Source organism: Mastigoproctus giganteus, chromosome 13 (genome assembly GCF_048544385.1).
Source record: "Mastigoproctus giganteus isolate SK-2022 chromosome 13, ASM4854438v1, whole genome shotgun sequence".
NCBI lineage: Eukaryota > Metazoa > Arthropoda > Arachnida > Uropygi > Thelyphonidae > Mastigoproctus > Mastigoproctus giganteus.
This window is the reverse complement of record NC_143587.1, coordinates 30,521,243-30,541,947: the sequence shown is the minus strand read 5'-3', so window position 1 is coordinate 30,541,947 and position 20,705 is coordinate 30,521,243. Positions and strand designations below refer to the sequence as shown.

The 20,705-nt window shown below is 38.0% G+C and overlaps 1 protein-coding gene across 1 annotated transcript in view; it reads right to left on the bottom strand.

Moving 5' to 3' along the window:
* Positions 1-20,705, bottom strand: part of metro (membrane palmitoylated protein 7-like protein metro) — a 300,602-nt gene that overhangs the window by 230,383 nt on the left and 49,514 nt on the right. Inside the window, exon 3 of the mRNA XM_090387397.1 lies at positions 3,014-3,109. Within this exon, the coding sequence (XP_090243523.1) occupies positions 3,014-3,056 (43 nt within the window). The 5' untranslated portion in view covers positions 3,057-3,109. The remainder of the gene's footprint in view (positions 1-3,013; positions 3,110-20,705) is intronic.

The following is a 20,705-nucleotide window of genomic DNA, read 5'->3' as shown; positions in this document are numbered from 1 at the left end:
GTTCTTCACCTAAGAATATGGGAGTTAAGTGGACATCAGAACAATTAAAACAAAACAAAAAACATCCCACATACACATTCTTCATAATCACTTGTCAGAACAGAAGTGTGGATACCATCCTTGATAAAAAGTGCTGTCCCCAGAACTCTGGTAAAACCTTCTATAGAAAGACCCACAAGACATTACAAAATGAATCTCTCAACTACTACCAATATACCAGTCAAACCTTTTTGCATGCCACACAGAGAGACAAGAAGAGGTAGCCAAAATCCAATTCTTCCTCCAAAATGTGCGTAGCATGGCAAATAAATTGCATTCATTACAAACCTACTCTTTCTATGTGAATTTGATTTCGTTGGTTTAACTGAATTGCAGCTAACAGAAACAAAGCAAGTTCATATTCTTCTGCATATAACTAAATACAAGGGCACTGGAAACTGTAGAATCAACAGAAGAGGTGGTGGAGTCCAATTATCACCATACACGATTTATAAATAGGGGAACGATATCTTATATAACACGAACTGAATTCGCTTATGCACGATTCGCCTTTGTGTTTACAAGAAATGGCAGTCGAATGCAGAATCACCCCAACCGAATGCAACACGATAGGAATGAAGAGAAGATTCTGAAAATGTATTTATGTTTTTTATATCAGTGAAGGAGAAACACATTTCACCATAATAACATAAAAACCAACACAATTCCAGCTATAGATATAATTGCAAATGCAATTAGATCGAGTTTACTACCAGTTTATAACAGATTCCACAAGCAGAAACGCAACTGGAAATTGTTTTTAATATTTTATGGTAGTAACCCCTAGAAATGTGCTTTAGTAAAATGTGAGGTGTTAATAGTGTATCTCTGCCTTTACGGTGTTGTTTATTCAGTTCCTACATGCGTGCAGCTTTGTTAATGTGTATCAAGCGTGCCACATCGTTTTGTAATTGTGCTTTATTCCCTAAAAATGAGTAAAATACTTAAAAGGTGTGAAAAGGAAGTGTCCTGGTGAAGACACTGCAGATTCACATAGAAAAAGAAAAGCAATATCGATAAACAGAGGCGGACTGGTCAAAAATTCTTACCCGGGAAATTTATAGTGGCCTCATACTATGGTTTATGGCCAAAATCACACCGGCCCCCGGCCCACCGGGGTTTCCCCGGTAAGGCTTATGGCCAGTCCGCCTCTGTTGATAGAGAAAAAATATGAAATTGTGAAACGCTTTGAGCGAAATGAAAGACCATGTGATATTGCACGTGCTACAGACCTAAATGAGGCAACGCAGAGAATTACAGAGAAAATAAAAACAACTTTCACAGCAGGAACAACTCAAAGTGTAATTAAAATCCATTAGATTAAGACACAAAGAATTGAAAGAGATGGGACGGCTGTCAACTGTTTGAATAGAAAACCAGACAAAAAACAAGTTTGCTTACGATAGAAGCAAAAGCATTAGCAATATTTTATCACGTAATAGTCTTAATAAAATACGTAAGTATTTTATTACGATTATTTATTGTGTTCGGTATTGTTTTGTTTACAAATGTGTGTTCAGTCTGTAGTGGTCGGCACCTAACACTATTTTTCCCATAGGGCCTGTTGTTTTTATTGCACGATTTTGCATTGCATGAGGGTTTCTAGGAACACAACTATCGTGCTATACGAGGATTGACTGTATATTGAAGTTTCATCTTGTAGGGGAAGGTCGGGCAACACAGCTGTCCACATGCTTTCTGAGAAAAGAGACGCCGTGGTGATCTTGAGAAAAATGTTGCTATCGACATGAGGTTCGAAAAGAATATTCTTCAATCTCGGGTACTACCTGTTGCATTTCTCATAATCAGATTCAGTTTGTGTGCATAGCAGTGAATAAAATGTGCATTTTTGTACACTTCTTTTATTTTAGCCTGAACTTTCCCTTTCTTCATACTTGTGCCATCAAATGTCTGAGCAACCAGTTTTTGAGAATTTCCTTCGAGGATTTTATCTAACTGATCTAGAATACATTTCGATATTCTGTCTGCCGTTTGGTTTTCCGGAGTGAAAAAACCCAAAAAAAACACTCAAAAATGTCTCCATTCAGTTCATATCTCAGAACAATTACCATTTGTGTATGTTCTGAAACATCTGTTGTGTCATCAGCCATGACAGCTACAAAAGAAGATTCTTGACTGTTTGCTACATATTTGCAGCAAACAGTCAAGAATATCATTCTGAATAGTTTTTGAAATGCCTATAAATACAGCATTATTTTCTAAATGGTTCTTTCAAAATTTCATATAACTTCATTCACTGCATATCTAGATTTAAATAGCTGGGGGTGCTGCAGTGTTTATGGACAAGCTGCCCCTGAATATACGTGCCTGCAATTGCATGCATCCTTTGGTCAGCATCCTAGATGAAAAACTAGGGTTTTCAAAAGAATAATCATGCAACCCTCACCTGAGATCAACTAATTCGACATCACTGTGAAAAAAGCTGCTGCATCATCGATGCAATTTGAACTCAGGCCTTTTCACATATGGTGTGGGAGGATAATGATTATAACCACTGTGCTACCTGGCCGTGAGGGCCAAACAAGGTACGAATTTTTATTATGCTGTGAAATTTACAGGTATTTGACGAGGGGGAAAAAAATTTCCTGTATTCCCTGGATAAATAATATACTGGATTACTGGACTCGTAATTAGGATTATTAATATCCTAGTATTTTAAGTACAATAAAATCCTGTTACAACTAATTTTTCTTTAATCAAATGGAAAAATATATTTAATAAGCATTCCACCCCATTCGTAAAAACATTCAAGCATTAGTACACTCCACATAAATTTCCAAACAATCAAAAACCTTTTTTTTTTTTTTTTTTTGCCCGAGATATACATCAGAAAATTTGGAGGCCTATCTTACAAGATGGGGGCGCACCTTTCAATATTACAATATTCTAGTGTATAATACAATATCAAAGTTTCAATTTACATATATATACAGAAAAATATTTAGTTTCTTACCTGGTTCTCCATTATTTCCATTGCGTTTACCACCTACTGCCATTCCGTGATGGTGTACATGAATATATCTCCTGTGGGTGTCTTCTTACAAGACAACTGTAATATAAAGAGTGAGCATTTTGAAACTTGCCAAAAAAATAATCGAGCAATCTAAATTTCAAAAAATTGTTGTCTAGAAGTGATGGCAATAAAAGATAAAAATGACAGATGAAGTTTAAATAAAATGCAGTGACTCGCTACTTTTTATTAAAATAAACAAGATAAAATCAGTTAAAATAACCTTAAAAGCATTGTACTGTGCATTAATATGCACATGCTATACCATAGTGACACTTTTATTTTATTTTTCTCCAAGGCAACCCAATTCTTATTACCTTTTGTGCCTTACAAAAGGTAATAAGAATTTATAGTACAAGCAGTTCTCGCTTTACAAGTTTTTTTTCCCGAAGTATCAAGTATCAACAAAATCGAAAATATGAACATTAATTGCAAAAAATGAAGGTTAAACATTCATAAATACCACATTCCAAACCACATGCGTAGCTATACAATACAGAGTACCCCTACTGATTAATACCGCTTTACGATATTAATCAGTTCCAGAGACACCATTGTATCGTGAAAATATCGTAATATTGAACCCCATAACACATTGTTTTTTGGTAATTCGTTCCACGACCTCGGAAGTTGAAATTTTCGCTGTATAACTAAGCTATTTATCTCTCATTTTTAAGGACACGAGCGTGACCTTAAAAATGAGAAAAGCTGTACCTGCTAACTGGGAATCTAAAACGCTGGTGGAACTGATATTCGGGTGACACTCAAGTCAAGTGAACCCAATTCCGGCAAAGTACGGACGGTCTGTGTCAGCCAAATCCTCTGCTTGCACTTCATGATGGTGGGACTGTTAGTAATCCTGAGTATAATCTCCATGCACAAGCACACGGTGGGTGACCACCTAGGTGTGAACCAACGTAAGTAGGGGCTGAGGTGTGTGCCCACACCACATTGAGCAAAGCCACCCCTTTGTGTTACCAGGCAGTACTAGGTAGTAGATGACTCTCATCAATTGGTGCAATACCACCACTTTGCTTATTGGAGGCTTGAAGTGGTTAAACCCATGTTTAGACTCCAGAGCTAAGTTCCGGTCAACCCTTCCCCATCTCTTTCATCATGATGGAAGAGATGGGGAAGATTGTGGCGAGATCCAATCTTCCTTACATTTCAAGAGTACAGCTCTAAAACGGTGTTCGCACGCCAGCTACTAGTTAGTACAGTGGACCAAACCTATTGGTAACTCTCTAGGATGCTTCTGGTTCAGCTAGTGTATAATCTTGCTACCTTTACTCTGCCAGATAGTGATTGGAGTGAGTCAGAGTAGTGTGTATGTAGGGGGCATTGTCGAGGCCACGTTACGTCAAGGATCTGGGTATTACCAAGTGTAAGCCATATCCAAAAATTTCATTACTTCATACAGCATGTCCCACCCACTTTTTCTTACTATTGAATACACTACGAATTGTCAAACTAATAGAGTAAGCTTATTTGCGAAAAGATCGAAACCTCCCAAACACTTCCTAATTAATTTCACAAATAAACGTGGTCTGAATTCAAATCTCAACAATGTCCATTTCCCCCTTCAGTCTGCCAAACCCCATGTACTTTTTCTGACAGAATCTCAGTTATCAGTTGATTCAACTACTGCTCATCTCAGTTGCCCAAATTATTCGCTGTACGATTCCTTTCGCCTCAAAGGTGGTACTTGTGCATATGCCTGTTCCGATATTACCTGTCAGAGACTTCGTAATTTGGAATCTCCTCTTTTTGATCTTCTCTGACTTAAAATCTCTCTACCTCATTGTGCCAAATTCATCTGTTGTCTCTACTGTTCTCCAAACTCCACTAATCTTTGACTTCCTCTCTTTGCAACTTGACTATCTCCAGTCCAACTTTCCTAACAGTGAGGTAATTTTCCTTGGTGATTTTAATGTTCACAACTTCAGCTGGCTTCCGTTTTCCCATTTTCTAGTCACACCGACCCAACTGGTCGAGATGCTGAGTCTTTAGCAATTACTAATGACCTTGCACAGATTGTTCATTTACCTACAAGAATACTAGATAATCCTAACCATACAGCAACACGGTTTTTCTTTTTCTCACAAACAACCCTTCTAAGTACACGGTCGAAGTGAGAGGTCCTTTAGGCACCTCAGATCAAACTTGGTGATTGTCTCTTCTCCAATGGAGCCTTTATCTCATTGCTATTTCCAACCTCATATTGTTTGGCATTACAAAAATGCAAAATGATATGACCTGCGAGATTTCTTTTTCTTGGTCGGATTACCGTTTCAAAACTTCTGAGATCAACGTTTGCTCAGATCGTGTCAGTGAAATTCTTGCAGGAATAGAATCCTTTATCCCACACTCCACTTTAAAATCTCGTCCTTTATCTAAACCTTGGTTTACCAATAAATGTGCATGTATTAATGATCTTGGTAAAACGCCTCCCACCATTCCCAACATGCTACATTCAATGCCTAACGTGGTCTTCCGTCAAAAGGATGTCAGAAGGATTTTGATGAATTTGGAGGGGTCAACTGTTGATAATCCTGCTCAGGTAGCTAACACTATAAATGAATATTTTGCATCGACATTCACACATGAGGAGTTATTCAGTGAGGGGAATGCCAGAGGTGTATTCATCTCTGGCAGTAAGCTAGAGAAACTTGTAATAACTGAGAGTAAAGTGGAGGAGAAATTGTTGAAGATAAATACAAGAAAGACACCTGGGGTGGATGGGATCTATCCAGTTATATTAAAGGAGGCAGCAAAGGAAGTAAGCAAACCCTTAGTCACATAATTATGAGAGCTTCCTTGGACTCAGGGGAAGTACCCATGGACTGGAGATGTGCAAATGTGACCCCAATTCACAAAGAGGATCAAAGGGCAACACAAGTAATTATAGACCTGTTAGTTTAACTTCTGTTCCCGGAAAATTAATGGAGGCACTGGTTAAAGAAGCACTGCAGGATCATCTAGACAAGACTTCAATTATAGCTAAGACACAGCATGGTTTTATTAAGGGGAAGTCTTGCCTGACCAATTTGATTGGATACTATGATGCAGTCACAAAAGAACTGGATGCAGGGAATAACTTTGATATTATATACTTGGATCTTAGAAAGGTTTTTGATACTGTTGCACATGGAAGACTGCTGCACAAATTGGAGCAGTGTGGCATTGGAGGCAAATTGCTGCTATGGTTAAAGGGGAGAAGACAGAGAGTGGTAATCAATGGACACTGCTCATCGTGGACTAATGTTATTAGTGGAGTCCCTCATGGTTCAGTATTGGTCCATTATTGTTTTCTGTATTTATAAATGATATTGATGATGGTATATCAAGCTTAATGTCCAAGTTTGCAGACGATACGAAGGTTGGCAGGGTTGTCAAGGACACTACTGACAGTATGCTACTGCAACAGGATCTCGAAAGGTTGAGCAGATGGGCTGACAGGTGGCAAATGAAGTTTAACATTGACAAATGTAAAGTACTACATATGAGAAACAGCAACCTCAGAGCAACATATCAACTCTGTGGTACTACATTGACAGTGGTAGAGAGTGAAAAGGACCTGGGGGTGGTTGTGCAGGCAGATAAGAAGTTTTCTGAGCAGTGCAGACGGGCTGCAAAAGTAGCTCATGGTGTATTGTTGATGATATATAGGAATTTTTCTAGCAGGGATAAGGAGGTGATTATTCTCTTATATAAGCCAATGGTCAGGATACACCTAGAGTACTGTATACAGGTCTGGAGGCCTCATTTCAAGAAGGATGTAGAGATGCTGGAACGAGTACAGAGAAGGGCAACAAGATTGGTGAATGGAACAAAGGGGTTCTCTTACCAAGAAAGGCTTAAGTTTTGCAAATTACAGTGTCTGGAGACTAGGCACCAGTGAGGTGATCTGATAGAGGTGTATAAAGCCTTGAATGGTTTGAGCATGCTCAATGCTGATGGGATTCTTCCTCTTGCTCAGAATAATCACTTGAGAGGGCATAAATTCAAAGTGAGGAAAGAGAGATGTAGGATAGACGTGAGGAAATTTGCCTTTAGCCAGGGGGTGGTTGGTTGGTGGAACAGATTTCCATCCCTTGTCGTAGAAGTTGATAGCCTAAATAAGTTTAAGGCTCAGCTGGACAGGTATTTCGAATGAACAGAGGGGTGAAGTGGAAGTGGTTATTTTTTATTTATTTATTTATTTTTTTGGCTGATGCTGCATAAGCTTGCTTTCTTGCATCAAATGCCTCTACTAAGGCTAATGCTAAAGCTCCAGGTCCCGATGATATTTCTCCACTTCTTCTCAAAATCTGTGCTCCTTAACTTACTCCTGTTCTTTGCCACCTTTTTTCACTTTCTTATTCCAAAGGTGTTTTTCCTTCTGCTTGGAAATTTGTTTATATCCAGCCAGTTCCTAAAAAGGGTGACAAATCCATTACATCCAATTATCATCCCATTGCAATTACTTCTACTCTTTCTAAAGTAATGGAGAAATCAATTAACTGTCAATTCTTAAACTTAGAAATCTTCTGTCTGATCAATGATCACCAGTATGGATTCCGTCAGTGTCGATCCACTGGTTATATTCTGGCTTATGTTACCCATTTATGGACAAATTCAATGGAAAAGTTTGGTGAAACACAAACAGTTGCTCTTGACAACTCAAAGGCTTTCGATCGTGTCTGGCATAAAGGTCTTCTAAACAAGCTTCCATCTTATGGTTTGCCAACTGTTTTTTGTAATGGTTATTCAGTTTTCTCTCTGATTGCTCACTGAGGGTGATGGTAGATGGCTCTCCATCTTCTAACTTCCCACTAATGCTGTTGTCCCTCAAGGTTCAGTTCTTTCCCCCACTCTTTTCCTCTTGTATATTAATGATCTTCTTCCATTGACTGGAAATCCTATGCATAGTTTTGCCGATGATAGTACATTGCATTCCACTTTCCATTTTGAGAAATTGTGCCCTGCTCAACCAGCTTCAACTTCTCGGAAATTTGCTACCAATTCCTTAAATCCCGTCTGCAGGTAATTCTCCAGAGGTGCAAAGACAACTTAGTTGACTTCAGTCCTTCTAAAACTCAGTCTTTTCTTATACCTCGCAAAAAGGATTCTTCTGCTCCTATACTTATCTTTGGTGACACTCCGATTTCTAGGCAAAATGATATATCTATTTTGGGGATTACTCTGACTTCTAATCTCTTTTGGCACAAGCACATTACAAATATTGCTTCCTCTGCATCTAAAAAACTTAGTTTTCTCTTTCGCTCTACTTTTCTTCCAAACAGCTGTTCACTAAGTAGAAATCGCAAATCCACCCTACCATGGAATATTATTCCCACATTTTGGGTGGTGCCCCCAAAACCTCTCTCAGGCTTCTTGATTCTGTTCAGAAGAGGGCAGTTAGGTTAATTAATGATTCATCTCTAACAGAGTCTCTCCACTCACTGTCTCCTAAACGTGCTGTTTCTGCTGTATGTCGCTTCTACAGATACTTCCATGGGCACTGTTCTTCTGAATTGGCTTCTATAATTCTCGCTCTCTCTTTCAAAACAGTCCGAACATCTACCGCCACCAGCCAACATCCATTTACTGTCCAACTTCAAACTCGCAGAACCAACTTTTCATCTTCCTTGCTTATTCATTCAAATGCAGTTTTCTGGAACAACCTTCCTTTGTACGTATTTCCTGAAAATTACAGTCTCCAGAAGTTCAAGTCCAATGTCAACAAATATCTTTCTCAACCTCCAACCCAAGCACAGTACTAAGTGCTATAGGTTCTAATATCTCTCGTGTTTGGGGTTTACATAAAAAAAAAATATATGTTCCTGTTATAAGAATCAATTTTAAATGCCTTTGTGATATTTTTCTAAAGCACATTTCTTGAGGTCACAACCATAAAACAATAAAAATAATTTTCGCTTTCCGGTTTATTGCACTTTTCTGTTAGTGCAAGCAATTATAAATGGGTAGTAAAGTCGATCTTCTTGCATTTAGGAAATATTGGTCTGATTGGTCCACTTGATATCGATGGTTCGACTGTTGATGATTCTGCTCAGATAGCAAACAAACTGAATGAGTATTTTGCATCTACATTCACACATGAGGAGTTATTTAGGTTTGAAGATGGCAGAAGGTTATCAAATTGTAGCAGGGTTCTTAATGATTTTGTAATAACTGAGAGCAAAGTGGAGGAGTAATTGTTGAAGTTAAACATAAGAAAGACACCTGGGGTGGATGGGATCTATCCAGTTATATTAAAGGAGGCGGCAAAGCAACTAAGCAAACCCTTAGCCATAATTATGAGAGCATCCTTGGACTCAGGGGAGGTCCCCACGGACTGGAGATGTGCAAATGTATCACCAATTCACAAACTGGGATCGAAGGGTGACATGAGTAATTACAGACCAGTTAGTTTAACTTCTGTTCCGGGTAAAATAATGGAGTCACTGGTTAAAGATGCATTGCAGGATCATCTAGACAAGACTGCAGCAATAATTCAGAGACAGCATGGGTTTGTTAAGGGAAAGTCTTGTCTGACAAATTTGATAGGATATTATGATGTGGTTACAAAGGAACTGGATGTAAAAAATAATTTTGATATCATATACAGTCTGTCCTCGTATAGCACGATAGTTGCGTTCCTAGAAATCCTCGTGCATTGCAAAATCGTGCAATATAAACAACAAGCCCTATGGGAAAAGTAGGGTTAGGTGCCGACCACCCAAGATTGAACACACATTTGGAACCAAAACATTACCAAACACAATAAATAATAGGGTAATTTTAATCGTTATAAAATACTTACGTATTTTATAACGATTAAAATACGTAATAAAAATAATATTTTTTACGGATAAAATACGTATTTTATTCGTAAAAACTTTATTATATTAAATAAAATAGTCGTAATAAAATACTTACGTATTTTATAATACATAATTATAATACGTAAGTCGTAATAAAATATTGCTAATGCTTTTGCTTCTATCGTAAGCAAACTTGCTTTTTGTTTGATTTTCTATCCAAAGATATGACAGCCGTTCCATCTCTTCGTGTCTTAATCTAATGGATTTTAATTACACTTTGAGTTGTTCCCGCTATGAAAGTTGTTTTTATTTTCTCTGCATTCTTTATAATTCTCCGCGTTGCCTCATTTAGGTCTGTAGCACGTGCAATATCACATGGTCTTTCATTTCGCTCAAAGCGTTTCACAATTTCATATTTTTTCTCTATCGACAGAAGCGGACTGGCCATAAGCCTTACGGGGGAAACCACGGTGGGCCGGAGGCCGGTGTGATTTTGGCCATAAACCGTAGTATGAGGCCACTACAAATTTTTCCGGGTAAGAATTTTTGACCCAGTCCGCCTCTGTTTATCGATATTGCTTCTTTTTTTTTTCTCTCTGAATCTGCAGTGTCTTAGCCAGGACGCTTCCTTTTCACACCTTTTAAGTATTTTACTAATTTTTGGGGAATAAAGCACAATTACAAACGAGGTGGCACGCTTGATACACAGAAACAAAGCTGCGCGGGTGTAGCAACTGAATAAACAACACCGTAAAGGCCGAGATACACTATTAACACCTCACATTTTACTAAAGCACATTTCTGGGGGTTACTACCATAAAACAATAAAAACAATTTCCAGTTGCGTTTCTGCTAGTGGAATCTGTTATAAACTGGTAGTAAACTCCATCTAATTGAATTTGCGATTATATTGTTAGCTGGAATTGTGTTGGTTTTTACATTATTATGGTGAAATGTGTTTCTCCTTCACTGATATAAAACACATAAATACATTTTCAGAATCTTCTTCGTTCCTATCGTGTTGCGTTCAGTTGGGGGTGATTCCGCGTTCGACTGCCATTTCTTGTAAACACAAAGGCGAATCGTGTATAAGCGAATTCGGTTCGTGTTATATAAGATAACGTTCCCCTATTTATAAATCGTGTATGATCGAATTCGTGTAATGCAAACACGTGTTATACGAGGACTGACTGTATTTGGATTTCAGGAAAGCTTTTGACACTGTTGCGCATGGAAGATTATCGTACAAATTGGAGCAGAATGGTATTAAGGGTAAGTTGTTACAATGGATAAAAGGATGGTTAAGTGGGAGAAGACAGAGGGTGGTAATCAATTGGTGCTGCTCTTCATGGCCTAATGTTATTAGTGGAGTCCCACAGGGTTCAGTGTTGGGTCCATTGTTGTTTTGTATATTTATCAATGATATTGATGAAGGTATATCAGGCTTAGTATCGAAGTTTGCAGATGATACAAAGGTTGGCAGGGTTGTTAATGACATTAATGGCAGTGTGCTACTGTAACAGGATCTAGATAATTTGGGCAGATGGGCTAAGAACTGGCAACTACCCTTGACAAATGCAAAGTACTGCATATGGGTAGAAGTAACCCCAGAGAAACGTACCAACTGTGTGGTACTACACTTAAGTTGGTAGAAAATAAAAAGACCTGGGAGTAATTGTGCAGTCAATATGTAGTTTTCTGAGCAATGCAGACAGGCTGCCAGGGTAGGTCAAGCGGTATTGTCAATGATATATAGGAATTTTGCTAGCAGGGAAAAAGGAGGTGATCGTCCCTCTGTATAAGGCAATGGTCAGGCCATGCCTTGAGTACTGCGTACGGGTCTGGGGCCTCATTTTAGGAAGGATGTTGATTTCCTTGAGCGTGTACAGAGAAGGGCAACAAGATTGGTGAGGGGAATGAAGGGATCCTCTTACCAAGAGAGGCTTAAGTTCTGCAAATTGCAGTGGTTGGAGACTAGGCTCCTGTGTGGTGATCTTATTGAGGTGTATAAGGCCTTGAATTAATTGAGCACACTGAATTCTGATGGGATCCTTCCACTTGTTCAGATTACGAACCTAAGGGGGCATAAATTCAAATTAAGAAAAGACAGATGTAGAATAGATGTGCGGAAATTTGCCTTTAGCCAGCGGATGGTTAATTGCTGGAACAAACTTCCATCTGTCGTGAAAGTTGACACGTTATATTAATTTAAGGAGGAACTGGACAGGCATTTGGAGGGAATGGTGTGATTTTTTTTTTTTTTTGGCTGATGCTGCATAAGCTCATACACTTGCTTTCTTGCATCGCATGCCGCCACTACTACAACTACTACTCCAATATATACCGATAGCTAGAATTCTGTTTCCCCTTTACTGAAATCTTCAATTGTATAAAAAAGCAAATTTTCAGAACCTTCTCTTCATTTCCTTTTTTTAAGCTTCGTAAACTTGTTTCTCCACGCGAATCATGTTAGTTGTAATTTGTGTGTGCCGTTAAAAAATGCTTATGCATGCAATTGTGAAATTTATAATTAAAAGAGAAGATTATCTTGGAAACAAACTCCTATTGAAACATTTCTGAAGAAGGCGTCTCCTTGTGCAACAAACCAACGAGTGCCGAACCAATAATGAGTGATCGACGAGTGTGCATTTAGTCAATGATGATGAAGAATAAACATTCTTTAACATTTGTACGTCATAAATAATTTCTTTATTATTATAGTTTGCTTGATTTTGCAGGCTACGTTTTAATTTCTTTTCATTAGTTTAAATAAACTAATTAGCTAATTAATTTCACTGTTGAGAATGTAACCCCTATTTTTAACCTTATGTCTATGGGAAATAAATTCCTGCTTTACGAGTTTTCGCTTTACGAGCACGCGTTAGGAACAAATTATCTCATAAAGTCAAGAATTACCTCCAACCCATAAATGGTACTGTACTTCAGTACCATTTATGGGTTGAAGGTTGAGAAAGAGAAAATCCATGTTGACATTGGCTGGAATTTCTTTAAATTATAATTTTAATGAAGTACGTATGAAGGAATTAATGAAATACGTATGAAGTGTTCCAAAGAACAGAAGGGATAAATGAGAAGTACACTGTTCTTTTAGTTTGGAGTTTAATGGTGAAAGGATCTTAATTAATTCAGGCACATGTTTGGAAAAAAGGGTAGAATTACAGATGCCACTTTAGAAGAAAAGTGCTGCTGCTGCATGTCTTTTCTATAGATATTTATCTATAAAAAAGTATGCTGCAAACAAAAAATGTCAGATGAAGTTTAAATAAAATGCAGTGACTCATCTATAGAAAAAGCACGCAGCAGAAACTGAACATTATGTTATATAGAGTAGGGAGAGAGTTTGTAAGAAATGGATCACTAACCAACCTAACTGCTCTCTACTGGACACATGCTAGCAGATTGGGAGTGGTTTTTGAGGTACTACTCCGGATGTGGTAATTTTCCATGATAGAATGGATTTCGGTTTTTGATGTAAAAACATCAAAAACTGAAATCTCATGTGACACTATTCACATGACTGGTGAAATGTGATGTGAAATACTGAAATTAAAGTTATAGCATACAGGGGCATGGTAGCCTTGTGGCAATATTGCTGGCTTGCTGAATGGCTGGTCGAGGTTCGATTCCAGCTGCTACCCTTATGGGAATTTTCCCAGGGATTTTCCATTCGGCATTAAATTTAGGTCTCAAACCATGGTCATGAGGTTTTCACCAGGATTGACTCCGATTTTCCCCTTACAACAGACAAACCGTACTTTGCAATGAGGGGTACCTGAAAATTTGAGAGGGCTAGGGATGCATGTAGACTAAACTGCAGATTTTTTGCTGTGGACTTTACTCTTAGGGGAAGGGGGTTAGTGGGGCAGCCACACCACCATCACATAAGGTGGGTTGCTGGCAGCATATTTAACAGACATGTTCTGCTCCTTAACAGAATGCATTGCATACTTTAAGGCAGTGGATGTCAGCTGCAGCTAAAATCCTTCAATTAAAATCCAAATAATTATGCTGCTCAGCTAAAATCCTTCAATTAAAATCCAAATAATTATGCTGCTCAGCAAAAATCAATTGCTGGGGTTTGCACCTTCTGCAAAATATAAGTTCATTACAGAAAAAAACGTAGTTAATGTGTCAGAGCATTTCATTTCAGGAGTGTTAGCAAACATTAATAATTCACAATTTATAGCAAAAAGCACTATTTATGCGTGAATAGAGAAAATTGTTTCTGCACATGTCAGCAAGCATAATATCCAGTACTGCAGCTACAGTATATGGATAGCCCATATGATATATATTACAAAAAAAAAAAAAAAAAAGAAACTAATCATAATTGCAAGAATTCTATTTGGTGTGATTTTAATGAAACACAGAAAGGGTCGACAAATCTTTCTTAGAGAGCAAAATATAAAATCTCCTTAAAATTCATCCACTGGGAAGAGTTATAACATGCAGACTGATGGCCAAAGAAATAATAATTGTAGCATTTCTATTACTCTGATTTTAATTATATCTGGAATGCTCAACAAATCTTTCTAAAAGGTCCAAGTATAAAATTCATGAAAATCCGTCCTGAGAGTTGAGTTGTTACACGCTAGCCAGCACCAGGCATGGTGAAGGCAATAGACACATTATGCATATATGCTAACATTCTTAAAAACAGGATCATATTTTATGAATTGGGCAGTTAATTGCATTGTTAAGGTGCGTATGCTTACTTTTATTTATTTTTGATGTGGAAACATCTATAGTGGCACCTAACAACAGAATGTAACGAAAGTGTTACAAAAATGTAACGGAAATGATATATAAGAATTTTTCTAGCAGGGATAAGGAGGTGATTATTCCCTTGTATAAGGCAATGGTCAGGCCACACCTAGAGTACTGTATACAGGTCTGGAGGCCTCATTTCAAGAAGGATGTAGAGCTGCTGGAACGAGTACAGAGAAGGGCAACATGATTAGTGAATGGAACAAAGGGGTGCTCTTATGAAGAAAGGCTTAAGTTTTGCAAATTACAGTGTCTGGAGACTAGGCACCAGCAAGGTGATCTGATAGAGGTGTATAAAGCATTGAATGGTTTGAGCATGCTCAATGCTGATGGGATTCTTCCTCTCGCTCAGAATAATCACCTGAGAGGGCATAAATTCAAATTGAGGAAAGACAGATGTAGGATAGACGTGCGGAAATTTGCCTTTAGCCAGCGAGTGGTTGGTTGGTGGAACAGACTTCCATCCCTTGTCGAGGAAGTTGATAGCCTAAATAAGTTTAAGGCTCAGCTGGACAGGTATTTTGAACGAACAGAGGGGTGAAGTGGAAGTGGTTTTTTTTTGGCTGATGCTGCATAAGCTTGCTTTCTTGCATCAAATGCCTCTACTAATGCTAATGCTAAATGCAAATGTTGTGGTCAAATATTTGCAGTCGTACTTCCTGTAGTAGTAACTGCACAAAGCATGATTTTGACATCATACTAAGGAAGTATGATTTTGACGTCACAATCATATTTCCTTATGATTGTGCCTACATAGTCTCGATGCAACAATCATGCTTTTTAGTAGATTACACATGAAAAGTTAATATTGAAACTGTTAATCTTTTGTTTCCATAAAGTCTGGTTACATTATATTCATGTGTTCATGGTGGAATTTGTTGGCTGCACTGCATCACATGCACAATCAATTTCCATAAGCATAGTGCATCAAAATAAAATGCTTTACCATTATAACGGAGATTGTGGGCTGAATTGTAACTGAAAGAATTCATCGATTGTTCATAAGGTTAATGACATTGCTGCATACCAAGACCTCTCTGCATTTAACAGGTAATTAATTCAAAATATTAAAGTTGCAATATTTTTGAAGTATAAAATATTGTTCATTTTTAATTTTAGCCTCAATTATGAGCATTACAAAGAAATCTAAAACATATCATTATCATGATGAATGGGAACATGATTACTTTTCTACTTTAATTAATGAAATCTGTTGTAGTTTAACATGTAAATCATCAGTGGCAATTCCAAAAAAAAAAAAAAAAAAAAAAAAAGGAAATACAGAGAAGCATTTTAAAACTATGCATGAAAAATATTACTCAAAATTTCCCAAAAATACTGAACTGTGTAATTCTAAAATTAAGAAAGTGAGGAAAGTGGATTTGTTTATTTTGGCCAACTTATTAGCCTACTCTTTTTGTGTGGTTTACCCCTTCATCAGTAGAGGCATATGATGCAAGAAAGCATCATATGCCTCTACTGATGATTTACATGTTAAACTACAACAGATTTCGTTAATTAAAGTAGAAAAGTAATCATGTTCCCATTCATCATAATAATGATATGTTTGTCTACTTCTGTCTTGAATTTAAGCTGCCAACTTTACAAAAACAGATGATAGTTTGTTCCAACAATCAACCACACGCTGGCTAAAGGCAAACTTCAGCACATCTATTCTACAACTGTCTTTCCTCAATTTGAATTTATGCCCTCTCAGGTATTATTCTGAGCAAGAGGAAAAATCCCATCAGCATTGAGCATGCTAAAACCATTCAAGGCATTATACACCTCAATCAGATCACCTCATAGGTGCCTAGTCACTAGACACTGTAATTTGCAAATCTTAAGCCGTTCTTTGTAAGAGCAACCCTTTGTTCCATTCATTAATCTTGTTGCCCTTCTCTGTACTTATTCCAGCAGCTCAACATCCTTCCTAAAATGAGGCCTCCAGATCCATATACAAAACTCAAGGTGTGGCCTGATCATTGCCTTATACAATGGGACAATCACGTCATCCCTGCTAGAAAAAATTCCTGTATATCACTGACAAGACACCATGAGTTACTCTTGCAGACTGTCTGCACTGCTCAGAAAACTTCACATCTGACTGCACAATTACCCCCAGGTCCTTTTCATTCTCTACCAAACTTGAGGTAAGCACACACGAAATTCATCTTCAATTGAAATGAGAAAATTTCTGTCCTTATTTTCTATCTTGGTCATAATGTAAATTTGCACTTAGCATTAGCAAAGGCACATGATGCAAAAAAAAGCAAGCTTATATAGCATCAGCCAAAATAAACCCCCCTCATTTCACCCATTAACCACCGCTCCAAATGTTTCTCAAGTTCTGCCTTGAATCTATTTAAACTATCAACTTCTACAACAACAGATGGAAGTTTGTTCCAGCAATCAACCACCTGCTGGCTAAAGGCAAACTTCCGCACATCTATCCTACAACCGTCTTTCCTCAATTTGAATTTATGCCCTTTCAAGCGATTATTCTGAGCAAGAGGAAGAATGCCATCTGCATTGAGCATGCTCAAACCATTCAAGGCTTTATACACCTCAATCAGATCAGCTTGCAGGTGCCTAGTCTCCAGACACTGTAATTTGCAAAACTTAAGCCTTTCTTCGTAAGAGCAACCAGATCTGTATACAGTACTCAAGGTATGGCTGACTATTGCCTCATACAAGGGGATAATCACCTCACTAACCCTGCTAAAAAAATTCCTGTATATCATTGACAAGACACCATCAGCTACTCAAGCAGACCATCTGCACTGCTCAGAAAACTTCATATCTGCCTGCACAATTAACCCCAGGTCCTTTTCATTCTCTAGCACTGTCAGTGTGGTGTGTGACTGTTTTCTCGCCAAAACCGGAAAACGGCCCATGACGATAAAATATACCTTAAATTACACCCCTGGATATAAGAAACGTTATAATAACAGCAGAATGACTGGCAAAGACCAAAACTCAGAGGAAAAAAAACTGAAAAATCAAAAAATATTGATCGCGATCCTAACTTGAAGGACCTGCCTGATTGTGAGATACAGGCACTAAACAATGAAGAAATCACAAACAAAGACTTTGAATCATGCCACCTTAGTGTAAAACAGGCTAGAAAAGGCAAAAACCAGGTAGAAAATACAGATCAAAAGGAGAATGGTAATTTAGAACCACAGGTAACAAAAACAGAGGAGGAGAGGAAATTTCAGCTTATAAATCAAATAGAGAATCCCATAAGACAAATTAAAGAAATGAAACTGTTCTTAGAAGAGTTTCTTTATAAACAGACAAATAGGATTACATCTGCAACAAGATTGCAGATAGTGAACTGCTGGTCTGTATTGGAACATAGAGTGGTTGAACTTAATACAGGAAACAGTATTGAAAGCAAAAGTAGAAACGGTGACTGAAGAGAAGAATAATTATAAAGAAATAAATATTTTGACTTATGCCCAAGTAGCAAGGGCCACCAAAGCAGATCCATCACAAACTAAACAAACCAACAATAAGACTAAGGAAATACCAAAGGCAAAAAAAACAAACATAATCATTACAAAGGCTAAGCCTGACTCTACATACAAATCCAGTGAGGCAGTCAGAGATACTGTCATGACAAAATTAAAACCTCATTTGAAAGAAATAAAGGTGAATAACATGAGAAAAATAAAAGATAATGGAGTTTTAATTGAAGTAACAAATAAGGAGGATGTTAAAAAGATTGAAACCAACCCAGAGGTAGTAAAACTGGGAGTGCAAACAGAAAAGCCAAGGGGTGGAAACCCCAACATTATTATATTTGACATCCCTGAGACAACTCTGGAAAGAGATCTTATGTTGGATTTCTACAACAAAAACTTTATCAATATAATGGAACTGGATGAGTTTGCCAAAGAATTTCTTCTAAAAAGAGGGACAAAAAACAAAAGAAATGGGCAATTCAACGTCATTGTGGAAGTGTCACCCAGAATTTGGAAAAACCTACAAGGACAGCAAAGAGTCTTCGTTGGCCAGACCAGCCATAAATTCAGGGAATTATTTCCTGTACAGCAGTGCTTTAACTGTCATAAATATGGCCATACTGCCAGAGACTGCAGACAGAATTCTCCTGTTTGTGGCCACTGTGCAGTCACTGGCCACGATTACAAGAACTGCCAAAATAAAAATCAGCAGCCAAAATGTGCTACCTGTAAAGCAGTACGGCTGACTGACTATGCACGTAGTATCAGGGATGATAAATGCCCCTGTTATAAAAAAAACGGTAAAATTTATACAATCTAGGACCAACTATGGGCCAGACTGAAAACATAAATGTGACTAGGGTTCTAAATCTTGTCCAATTGAATGCTCAAAGAGCAAGAGCCATTGTAGATCAGATCAAACTCAAATTGGAAGAAAATAATATAGATATCTTGGTACTCCAAGATCCTTGTACCCTATCCATATGTGTGTAGTGTCCTCCACCAGTGCTGTAGGACAGTTTTACATTATTTCACTATATTCCAGACCAGGGGAAGATATAAACCCAACCATTGAATACCTACAAGTAGTCACAAACTTGCTACCTACTGCAAATATCATAGTGTGTGCTGATGTCAACTGCTGGTCAGCCTTATGGAAGACAAAGCAGGCACACACACAATGGCCAGATACTTTCAGACTAAACCAACCAAATAACCTCCCAACTTTTATTATTATTATTAGCATATGGTGGCTTATGCTGCACCAGCCAAAAAAAAAGATTCTGAATTACCCAGAGAGAGAGAGAGAGAGAGAGAGAGAGAGAGAGAGAGAGAAAACAAGAATCAGAAGGGAATAACCAAGAAAAATAAGAATGATGATATCCAGCTCAGGACCCTGGTTGTGCCAAGCCCATACTCACCAGATGTGAGCCCCTGGGGTTTAGCAGTACCATGTGGGAGAGTGACATTGATGTTACTCTTGCCACCAATTCAATAGCTTATAAAATCACAGACTGGTGTGTCCAGCCAGCCTGGACCACATCAGATCACACAGCCATTTCCTTCACACTAAACAGGCAATTACAAACAACCCAACACTCCCTGTTGGATATCAAAAGGTATAACCGTAAAAAAGGCAAACTGACAGATTTTTGCAGAACATACAGCAGCTGAGCTGCAAAAACAGGAAAATGAGTGGTCTAGATCAGGCAACTGTAGCCCGGACGAGCAAACACTGACTATGACAAACATTTTAACAAAAATAGCAACCCTGTCTATCCCACGGAAGAAACCGAGGAAGCAGACAGTTCCCTGGTGGTGCCCCGAACTGACTATACTCAGAAGTAGGGTACACTAGGCGAGGAGACATTTTCAAAGAGCTAGAACATCTTGGCCACAAAATGAGGTGGATGCACTGAGAGATTCTTATAGAATCTCTCAGGAATCAGTATACAGCTCTCATAAGAGACAAGAAAAAGGAATGCTGGAGGCATTTGGTGGGTACTACTGGAAACAATAACCCTTGGGGAGTTGTCTACAGAATAGTGACCAACAAGCTGCCAAGAGGAGATGTCTTAGAAACTACTGTCAAACCAGATGGAAACCCAACCCTGTGTTGGGTGGATTCTGTAAATAACATCCTAGACAGTATCATTCAGACTGAAACTGGGAATCATTCCCCCACCCAGCTAGACATTACAAAAGAAAACACTGAATATGACAATGCCAATACTGAACCTCTGTTCACTATACAAGGCTTAGAAATAGCACTATCTAAAACCAAAAACAATAAATGCCCAGGTTTTGACCTCTTGGAGGTTGAGATTATCAAAAAATTAGCGGAAATAGCACCAGATAAATTAATAGCACTATATAATAACTGTATGACAGAAGGTATATTCCCAAAAATATGGAAACAAGCTGTGTTAAGATTAATTCTCAAAAACCCTGAAAAACTCCCTACTGATCCCAAATCATATAGATCTATTGGTCTATATGATTTGGGATATATATATAGCCTTACTCCCTGTACTGGGGAAACTATACGAAGGACTAATATACAGTAGATTA